Source organism: Artibeus jamaicensis, unplaced genomic scaffold (assembly GCF_021234435.1).
Source record: "Artibeus jamaicensis isolate MK-2021 breed Jamaican fruit bat unplaced genomic scaffold, CSHL_Jam_final scaffold_474, whole genome shotgun sequence".
Classification (NCBI taxonomy): Eukaryota; Metazoa; Chordata; class Mammalia; order Chiroptera; family Phyllostomidae; genus Artibeus; species Artibeus jamaicensis.
The window spans coordinates 42,167,820-42,178,702 of record NW_026522046.1 but is presented as its reverse complement, the minus strand read 5'-3'; the positions used below and the strand labels follow the sequence as shown (position 1 = coordinate 42,178,702).

The following is a 10,883-nucleotide window of genomic DNA, read 5'->3' as shown; positions in this document are numbered from 1 at the left end:
TCACACTTTTCCCATATTAGTATGAAGTTTTCCAGCATCATAGGTTAAAAAATATTAGTCTTTCCTCTACTGAATTACACTGACCCCTTTGTAGAGAGACTCTTGACTAAATACGTGAATCTTTTTGCACTCTCCAATGGCACACTACAGCAACGTGATTTTCATGTTTATATGAACATGCAAGGGGCCCGGAGGAGCAGAGACAACCTTAAGAAGGCAAAATCAGAGGGCTTAGCCCTACAGTAATTAAAGCAGTTTAGTATGGATGCAAAAATAGACAAATTAAACAAGAGAACATAAGGAAGTCAGAAATAGTCTAATATACAGGGTGGGGCAAAAGTAGGTTTGCAGTTGTTCATATGGAAAACCATACAATAATGAATAATAACACAAGAATAAACTCTGTTTCACGTACTCACAACTGTAAACCTACCTTGTATAGATAGTCACCTGAATTACAGTAAACATTCTACTGCGATTCATTGGGCAGGTGATGGTCTTCACAATGAATGAAGTTGTGCGGAAATACATGAACCTTACCCCTACCTCACTCTATACAGAGAATTAATTCAAATGGATCATAGACATAAATGTGAACAATAAAAATGGTAAAGCTAACAGAAGAAAACATGGGAGACCACCTTCATCAGTGTGGGATTAACAATGATTTCTTGAACAAGATACAGAAAGTTCTAACCATAAAAAAAGGATTGATAAATTAATTTTCATTCAAATTGAGAACTTATGTTTCACCCAAAGACATTCACAGATTAAAAAAGCAAATCACAGCCTGGATGAAGTTATTATCGTTAAATGCATTCAACTAAAGACTTATATTTGGAGTTCCCACAAATTAATAATAAAAACCAAACCATCCATTTTTTTACAAGGCCAAAGATTTGAACAGGATCTTCCTCAAAGGGGTTGTTTAAGTGGTCAATAGCCTGTCTCCTGGTGCTCTGTTTCACTGCCATTAAGGGAAATACAGATTAGAACCACAGTGAGATACCAGTGCACACCCACAGATTGGCTAAAACTGAACAGACTGACAGTATCAAGTGCAGACAAGGATATAGGGCAGCAAAATGTTCACCCATGACTGGTGAGAGGGCAAATAAATAGCTGCCTTGTAAACTGTCTGGCAGTTTCTAATGCAGTGTGCACATATCCTATGAGCCCACAGTCTCACCCCTGGATAGATAACCTAACAGAAATGCACATTGGGCACCAATGAGCATGTATGAGAATGACCTCAGCAGCAAAACCACTGAAAACCACACATACGACATAGACAGAGAAATAAATTATGGTGCCTGTACCTTGTAGAGCACTACCCAGCAATGCAGCACTCCACACAATAATCACGTGGATTAACTTCACACACAAAAGAAAGCAGACACAAAAGAATACATCCTGTATGGTTGCATTTGTATAAGATTCAAAAACAGGCTAAGTCAATGTACAAGTTAGTAATGTAGTTACCTTTTTAGGGGAGGGAGAGATAACTGGGAGTCTGGGAGGGGCCAGTGATGGGACAGCCTCGGAAGTCCTGGTAAAGTTCCAGAGCCGGTTACTCAGCCTTGACACTTTCCGTATGTTGGGCTGGACCCTTCTTTGCTCTCATCTGCACTGCAGCATCCCTGGCCTCCTCGACTGGGACAATCAAAAATGTCTCCAGACATCGCTGCCGTGGGCCCTGGGGGAGGGGAGCCAGCACTCTCCTGGTCGAGGACTGGTGTTTATTGCTGGTCCTGGGGGAGCTGGGTGCATGTGCTCACTTCATGAAAATTCACTGCACCACACACACACCATCTGGCAAGTTTCCTGCACACATATGAACTTTTGTAGACTTAAAGGTTTTTAAAATGAAAGAAAGAAGTCAATGAATAGCTAAAAGAACCAAAAATTTTTGAGTGAGCAGAGAAAATTTTAGAGTGAGCAGTGTGATGCCTTGTGTGCGTGTAAGGAGACTACGGTCCAGGGTGTACAGGGACCCTGCTGGCAGTGGGCCCCAGCAGAGAGTCCTGCCCCGGGTCCCACTCCCTTGCCCCTCCCCCTCCCCCGGTCTCATGCAGACTCGCTCCCAGTGCAACCCCGAGACAGATCCCAGGCTGGGTCTACACTGGGACCTCTAGAACTCGAACCCCACTGTGGATCCAGGGTCAATGGATGGGGCTGCCCAGCACCCTGCAAAGAGAATTCTGAAAACCAATATCCCGTGCAAACAGGATATTAGCTTTTGTCAGAGAGATCAAAAAAAGTCTTGAGGTTTTTCTTCGCAGCCTCAGCCTCTCCCTCTCTGGCTTCATCTGCTCATTTCAGTGTGCAGGCAGGAAGAGATGGCGGCCAGGGAGATGCAGGTCTACGCAAAGGTCAACAGCAAGCTCAAGGGCCGTACCGCTGCCTCGCTCCTGGACCCCCTTCTGGACATGGGCTTCCCGGCACACACGGCGTGAGTACTGCCCGATGGGCGCCTGCCCCTGCCTCCCAGCCTGGCCCTTCCGAGGTCCCTGCCACAGAACCACGGGCGGCACAGAGCGCCAACTTCCTGTTGCAGGGGTGCCTGTGGCAGGGGGAGACACTCTCTCGGGTCAGACCTTTTTTTGCTTTTTATAAATGAAGTGATCAGGACATACTCTGCTGGCCGTCTGGTGGGGGGCCTGGTTTGTGGGAATCCAAAGTGTTACAACACCCTGTTTCTCAGGGTTGGGAGGAGCCGGGGGCCTACTTATACCCTCTATGTAAGGCTACTCGGTGACTCTGAGGGGACATTTCAAACTCTGATTCGAAAGGCCCAGTGAGTCCCTAAGTCTGCTGGGATGAGAATGTCTCCAAATGGTGCCAGAAAGCGTTCATCCTTATGAAAAGTCTTTCGAATGTCCGGTCATGAAACAAAATGGTTAGGAAACCACTGTGTTAGCACGATCCTACTTGCCCACGGAGAAAGTCCACATGTAGAAAACTTGAACCTTAGGAGTTACCCGCTCTTAGGAGAGAGAGAGAAGACACCCCAAAGCCATTACTAGGATACCGACCCCGGTTACTGCATCTGTAGGAAACCGTTTTCTTGGAGCAGTTCCCCTCGGATGCTCACCCACACGGGAAACACGCCAGAACCCCCTTGGGTTACCCTGGACTTGGGACAGGGGCAAACTTTCCTTAAACACTATAACTGAATCCCAGCCAAACTGGGTGGAATGATGTTGAAGCTAGAGCCCTTTCTTCTACAACCCAGAGAGGGCTTCGTCCTCATGTTCAAAATAAACCCAGGGCCTGTGAAATGGAACAGGGAAGCCAGCGTGAGCAGAGTGTGTGCCACCCGCCCAACCCTGTCCTGAGCACCTTCCACCAAGTACCAGCAGGGACACTGAGGCCACAGAGGGTGGGCGGAGGCAGGCCAGACCCGAGCCCCACTCTCTAAAGCACCTATGAAGCCCGCACTTTGCCACACCCCTGACCTGTAGCATAAATGCGTGCTCAAAATATTCCTTCTAATTTAAACATTAGCCACATGTCAGGGGTGGGAAACGTGTTAAGCTTCTCCTGAGTCTGAAGCACCCCAAGTAAGGCTCCACAGCAAGGCCTCTCTGTGGGAACCTCTCTGGGGGGAGCATCTACAGAACAACATGGGCCGCAGCCTCCCAGGCTCCTCATCGCCCTCTGCTACTCTGGGCTGAGCTCCTGAATAAATTCCCTTAACCTCACTCCTTGCTGTTCAGTGTGGTCCAGTTCAGTTATTTGACTGATGTGCGCACGTCCTGGTTACAATGCTGAGTGAGACACAGTTGGGCCTCAGGGACCCACAGGCTGGTAGCAGAGGAGAATGGACATGGGCTCACTGAGATAACAAGTGTGGTGACCGTGTATGTGGTGGGGCAATAGAGGGGCTGCACATCCACCCTGCTGGGTGGTTTGGGGAGGGCTTCCTGGAGGAGGGGGCTTTTGAACCAGGCCTGGAAGTACCATGAGCATGTTGGCTCAGGGCCACATTTGGCAGGGAAACAGGTGCAAGTGCGGGCTGGGGCCCTTCACAGCCAACTGCAGGGGCAGAAAGTAGGTCCACCTGGCCCTGGTGCTGGGTGCCTGGGGCATGGCGGGGGGACAGGACTACAGGCTTGGGTGGATCTCAGGGCGTGAGCCCTTGGACTCCAGGCCGAGGATTGGAGGTGGGGGCCCTGGGAGGAAAATGAGCAGGTCTGCATTGTCCCAAACCACAGTAGGCTCTGCAGAGGACAGAGGCCTGGGCGCCGCATCCATCTGGGAAGCGAGCCATCCAGCTCCTCCCGGGGGTGCCATCTGCAGGCCCGCCGTGTGGCAGGGCCACCCCTGCCTCTCCCCCTCGCCCCCAGAATGGAAGAGAGGATTCTGAATGTTCCTTGTGTTCTGCTTTCCTGTAGGCTGAAGGCCTTGGCAGCCACAGGAAGAAAGTCGGCGAAAGAGGCAGCCGAGTGGTGAGTGTGGCTGTCTTCATGCACCAGACAGTGTGGGACTGGGGGTACTCTGCGGGAGACCCCACAAATTGCTCGGCATGGTCCAGACAGGGTGGGGCCACCTCCATGCCCCACCCCCACTCAGCTCTGAGGGAAAGGAATAAACAGCCCTGGTTTAAAGTAAAAAACAAAAGAGCAAGAACCCCAAACAAGGTCTCCTTCACTTAAAAATTCTGATTTAATCCAAATGCGACTGTCCAAGAAGGAAAAAGTTCACATGGTTTGTGGAACGAAGGGAAGAGCTCTTCGGCTGGTGTAAAATAGAGGCCGCCACTCTCTCGGGCTGCCTCAGATGGGGACAGAGTTTACTGGGGTTGTGAATGTCCCCTAAGGCATCGATTGGCACACTGCAGTTTAAGGGGTGCCACTTGCCTGGGGGTGGGGGCGGGAGCTCTGGCTCCAGGCTGTGCCCCCACCCACCAGCTCCATGACTCTGCACACCGCCCACAGCTCTGGGCCCCAGTTGTCTTATCTGGAGATCTGGAGAGGGCACCCCACACTCTGCAACCCAGCCCTGCCTGAGTGTGCCATGATGCCATCCTCTGCCTGCGGCGGGAAGTCCCCTCTCACTGTGCCCGAAACAGCCGTAGTGAAACTGGAACAATAAAAAACCAAGTCCTGCCAGGCTGAGGTGCCCCTCACAGAACAGGATGGCAAGTTCTGGCGGTGGTCCTCTGAGTGCCCAGCATGTCCGCCTTGGGAATGCCCTTCTTTCTCCAGAAACCCTGGGCTGAGGGTCAAACACGTGGCCCCTCCACGGGAGGGAGAGAAACACTGGGACTCAGGGCCCCATTTGAACAGGACCCGCAGGACCCACTGCGCTGAGGGCCCTGGTTGGTCCCTCAGCCAACAAGACCAGAAGTCCCACGAAGGAGCTGGGACATAGTAGGACCCCCTGGTCTCTGCGCAGAGTGGGCCCAAGCGCACTCACACTCAGGGAGGTGCAAATTAAGATGCCATTAAAAACAACCGGCACCTTCCAGTGTTGGGGAGGGGAGGGGAAAGGTGGTCTCTTCCTTTCTGGTTGCAATCTAGGGTGTCTGGTGGCAATCAGGGGTGTCTATCAACTCTGAAACTGGGTGTAGCCACCCAAACAAGCAGTTTCAAGTTTAAGGGCATCCTCTGGAGAAATGCAAAGGGACTGAAAATACATGTGCAACAACCTCAATTACAGTGTTAAAAAGAAAGGGACTTAAATGCACACCAGTGGAATGAAGGTTACCTATGTCCATGATGGGATGTTATACAGCCCGAGAAATTTCCTGCTTGACTAGGTGAATATTTATTAACATGGGGGAATCAGGAAAACATTGTTGAGTAAAAACATGCAAGTTACGGCCCTGACTGGTGTGGCTCAGTTGGGTGTCATTCCGCAAAGCGAGGGGTTACCAGTCTGATTCCCGGTCAGGGCACATGCTTGGGCTGCGGGTTTGGCCCCCCGTCAGGGCATAGAAGAGGCAACTGATGGATGTTTCTCTCTCACATTGATGTTTCTCTCTCTCTCTTTCTCCCTCCTTTCCTCTCTCTCTAAAAACAAGTAAATAAAATCTTAAAAAATGCAAGTTGCAGAATAACTTGAACAATGGCTTATAACTGATATAAAACACATGCAAGTGCTATCTATCAATTTATTACTTAAATGTCTACAGGAAAACAAAACAGCTTACCCATTCAGGTTGCCTCTAGAAGGTGCAAGTGAGTCAGCATAAGGGGGGTGGGTGCCTCTATTCGTATTTTTTATTATTATTAAGGAGATGTGTTTGCACATAACTAATGTTCCCCCGAGCGGGTGCACATCAAGTTCTAAACTTAGTATTATCTCACGAGCACTTTCCTGAGACATGAGCAAGGCTTCCAAACCACAGTTTCTAATGAACAGATAAGCAAATGTATTGTCATTCCCCTAGCTTTTCCTTCTTTCCTATTGTAAATAACTCTACAATAAACATTTCATACATGCAGTTTTCTTTTATACTTCTTGTCTTTTCCCTTGGTTCAGTTCCTGGAAGTAGAATTATTAGTTCCAATGGTCCAGGTGTTCTAAGGCTTTGACACGTACTGGCCAATCACCATAGGTGGGCAATCACGTAAATTGATCCTTGAATCTCACTGCACCTGTGGCACGATAGCAGGTAACTTACATCCTTTGGAGAACCTGCGTTCATTTGGCACGTGTGAAAGATGGTTGTTTTAATTCTCATGTTTATTCTTAGTGAGAATGCTCTTGGATTATGGGTTACCTATTGTTTTCGCTCGTACCTGAAATCACTTTCTGAGCTGAAAGAAAATGTGATAGCCCCCCTAAACTTTGCCTCGTTCTCTGTGGTTTTGACTTTTACATTTAACTGGAAGTGCGAGATAAAATTAAAATGTGAATTTTTTCCCACAAAATGTTTGGCACTAAAAGCTGGCTGGACCACAGAGGTCATTTGAAGACCAGATTCGGAGGTTCACTGTTGCCTTCCTCGAATTTTCTTGGCCTCTGACCTGGGAATCAGAGGTGCTGGTCTGAGACCCAAGTGGCCACACAGGACGCGGAGTTGGGTGCACCTCACTGTGAGGGGTGGGGAACAATGGTCGTGGCCCATGTGCCTCTGGTGCTCAGCACAGCCTGTTGCTCTGAGGGGCTGGCCTCCAAGAGGACAGGATCTTTCTGTCACGACACCAGGTGAAAGTGGCCTGTGCTCTGTTGCAGGCTGCGCTGTCATTGCAATGACCCTTCTCTAGATGACCCCATCCCTCAGGAGTATGCCCTCTTCCTCTGTCCCACGGGGTCCCTGCTGGAAAAGCTTCAAGAGTTCTGGAGAGAGAGCAAGCGCCAGTGCACAAAGAACAGAGCGCATGAGGTCTTCCCTCACATAACGCTCTGTGACTTCTTCACGGTGAGTTGTCCCCAACATGCCTTTAATGCCCATTAACCTGGCAGTGGAAGTAATTTTCTGCAAAAACCAGGCAGTGATGGGACAAAATCAAGGACGGCCACTTGGTTTATTTTGATGGGGCGGGCCACAGCTGTAGTGTTAGCTGACTTCTTTCTGTGAGATGTCCTTTACTTTCTCCTTACCTTTATCTGGTCAACTCCTATTCATCCTTCAGAACCCAATTCATTTATCCCCTCCCTTTCTTAAGTCTTGCCCAGCTTCCCAGACAGAAGGAATTTCAGCTTTTTGTGCTCCCACCTTCCTTTGTTTATGTCTCTAAGTGGCACTTGCCCTGTCGTATGACAATGTGTTCGGGGCATCTCTGTGTCCCTCACCGGAACGAGTCTCTCAAGTAAAGCCACCCCTAGAGATTGGCGCAGGGCCTGAAACAGAGGAATAGATGGGTTTGGGCCAATCGCAGATGTAGGAGTGGTCCCCACCTGGGGGACCAGCCTCAACTTAGAAAATGGTCACACAGACAGCTCCATGGGGGCCCTGGGAAGGCGAGAAGGGCCTGCACTGCTCAAAAGAGAAGGAGGTGTGAGAATGCGGGAGGCAGGGAGGGACAGACACCACTTCCTCTGCGGTTCCATCAGAAAAACCTGGAGAGGACACACCCTGATGTTGGCCAGCTCTGTGGGCTCCGCCCTCTCTGGGTGACAGCCGGGGGAGCACCAACCACGTTGGGCGGGGAGTGGCACCATGGCACTAAGAGGGGCGTTCAGACAGAACTGCAGGGGCGGCGAGGACACAGGGTCAGAGTCTGTGTTGGTCCTCGGTCCTCCCAGGGTCAGACTCCAGACTGAGAGGTGCTGGAGATTTCTGCAGGAGAAACGCCCATGATGGATAAAGGAGAAGACAGGACGGGCAGGGCAAGCCTCGCAGGCCTGGCGCCCATGCACGGAGTGGGAGGAGGACCAGGGCCCAGAGCCTCACCTGCATTCACTGCTCCCAGAAAGATGGGGAGCTGGGAGCCGAGACCCCATCAGGCATAGAACAAACCCATGACCCCAAACACATGAACCAGACAAATTACATTACAGTTACAGCATTGTGAACAGAAAAGAGGCTCCCTAGGCTGCATAATTTTATTAATTACATTGATAGATGTTTAAAAATAAATGAGCCGCTTTAAAATGGAGCCGGAGCTGCCCTCTGGGAGGAGCTGCCCCGCGTGTCTGATGCCCCAAACCCCAGAAAGTTGGAACAGGGCCAGACCACCTTGGGCTGCGCCTGAGCTACCTTGGGCCCCAAGAACTGTTTGCAAGGATGACAAGAAAGCAGATGTGCTGACGACCAGCTCAAACTGTTTCAAATTATTTAGCATCAGCATGATCACGGTGCATCATCTGCACCAGCAGCCAGGCCTTCCTTCTGTGGATGGAGCTGCTCCCCCCGCCTTTCCCATCAAAGTCCCGTTATCTCCACAATGGAGCAGTGTGTGGGCTTCTGCCTGAATCGGTGCTTCCCAAGTAGCTGTTCTTTTCCCTGATGTCACATAAATGCTCGTTACCTCCTACTTTGAAAGGCCTTTTATTTTAGGTTAATGGGGGGACCTTGTAACAAGTGCCAAGAAAGCACATGGCTGTCTTCTCTTCCCTTAGTGTGAAGACCAGAAGGTGGAGTACTTGTATGAGGCTCTAAAGAGAGCTGGAGACCGGATGCTGGGCTCCTTCCCCTCAGTGGTCCCTCTGGTTCTTCATTCTTCCATCAGCTACCTTGGCTTCTTCGTGAGTGAGGGCCCTGCAGATGTCATCCGGGAATTCGCCACGATATTCGCCACGGAGGCAGCTGTCTTAGCAGGTAGGCAGGCCTGGCCAGTGGCACCCACAGGGCCCGTTGATAGAATGTGGCCCCTTGGTGTCCGGGGCTATGCTCGCTGCACTTGGGTGCAGTGGGTGGATCCCAAAGGCAGAAGGCAAACATGCCGTTCCTTACTGCAGTGACAGTCAGGTGGCTGGCCGGGCCGGCTGGGTGGGGCTCAGGGGTGCACCTGCCCTCGGCCAGGCCACGTCCATCCCCACCACTCCCTTGCCAAGCAACTTCTTTGATAGGGCCTTGACCCAAGGCCAAACAGTTTCCCTAGATCCTGCCTAATGAGCCCAATGTCCTTATAAGGTAAGCAAACAGAACCAGCGGTGGTCTTCTCTCCCACCAGAAGAGCCTCGTTTGCATTGATTTCAAAGTGATTTTCCAGACACCTGCCATGTTCCAGCTCCGGGGGAAACTGTCCCAGGTGGGAACACTGTGTGGCTGTGTAATGACAGGGACTGCAGGCTGGTGCGCACACAGAGAGACAGGGCCACCCCCCAGCCCCGTACCCACCTCGGGCATCTCTCCTAAACACATCGGTGCTGTGTATAAAACACAAGTCCTCGCTGATTCATTTTAATTTTTAGGTTTGAGCTTAGTCCCCTCTCCTTGGCCTTTTGGGGGAAGATGATCTAGACTCACTCTGAGACTCAACAAAATCCCTTTTCCCCAAACGCCAGCCAGGTCTGGAGAGTGAGGCTCTGGCTGGCATCTTCAAAGATGTAAATCGCTCCTGCGTCTCTGGTTAGCAGTGTGCCTTCCTCCAGTCACCTCAACTCCCTGGGTCATTTTTCTTTCTCTGCAAAATGGTGAGGCTCTTGTTCTTGGAACAATGCAGCTTATTTTCATGGAAACTCCCTGTTGCTCCTGGTGCTTCTCAGTGTTGTGATGCGCCAACTCTGAAACTCAGAGGCCACAGCCCCGGTGGGAAGACCCCTCCGCACCCCTGCACAGGTGGCCCATTCGCCCCATCCCCACACATGTGTGATCCCACGTCCCCGAGTCCCAGATTCCCACTGGGAGGCTACCTTGTGGAGTCCGGAGATCAAATATGCTGGACAGTTGTGAACTCACCCCTCGTCTCTGTGCGTTAGTCTCCGTTACGTAAAGGCGACCTCAAAGGTGGTCTCTTGAATCTCCTGCCTCTGAAAAGACAACATGGTTCTCGTCCTGGTGCAGTGTGTCAGCCACGTGCCTCGGAGCTGGCCTGGTGCTTCGCTTCCTCTTTGCTTCTCCCCCCAAAGCGGGTCCGGCTGCCCATTTAGCAAATGGAGAGACTGAGGCTCGGAAGGGTGTTGTGTCTGCCCAAGGCCACTGCCCTGGGTTGAATAGTGTCCCTTAAAATTCACGTCTACCCACAGACTCAGAAAAGGGCCCTGCTCAAAAATAGGGTCTTCGCAGATATAATTAGTTAAAAGGAGGTCATACGGGGGTAGGGTGGGCCCTAAATCCAATGACTGGTGTTTTTGCTCAGAGAGGACTCGGAGACACAGGAAGGAGGGCGTGTGAAGACAGAGGCAGGGATCAGTGATGCAGCCGCAGGCCAAGGAACCCCCGGATCCCCCAGAAGCTGGAAGAGGCAGGAAGGACCCTCCTCCCTCCCAGAAGCCCAGAGAGAGCAGGTCCTGCCCCACCTTGATTTGAGATTTCTATTGTTCAG

At 51.0% G+C, this 10,883-nt stretch overlaps 1 protein-coding gene across 3 annotated transcripts in view; it reads left to right on the top strand.

Annotated features, from left to right (window-relative positions):
* The first annotated feature begins 2,321 nt into the window (after window positions 1-2,321).
* UBASH3A (ubiquitin associated and SH3 domain containing A) overlaps window positions 2,322-10,883 on the top strand; it is a 38,705-nt gene continuing 30,143 nt past the window's right edge. For all 3 annotated transcript variants that reach the window (XM_037144594.2, XM_037144592.2, XM_037144593.2), the window contains exons 1-4: window positions 2,322-2,452; window positions 4,398-4,451; window positions 7,186-7,372; window positions 9,016-9,214. In XM_037144594.2, the coding sequence (XP_037000489.2) occupies window positions 2,340-2,452; window positions 4,398-4,451; window positions 7,186-7,372; window positions 9,016-9,214 (553 nt within the window). In that variant the 5' untranslated portion in view covers window positions 2,322-2,339. The remainder of the gene's footprint in view (window positions 2,453-4,397; window positions 4,452-7,185; window positions 7,373-9,015; window positions 9,215-10,883) is intronic.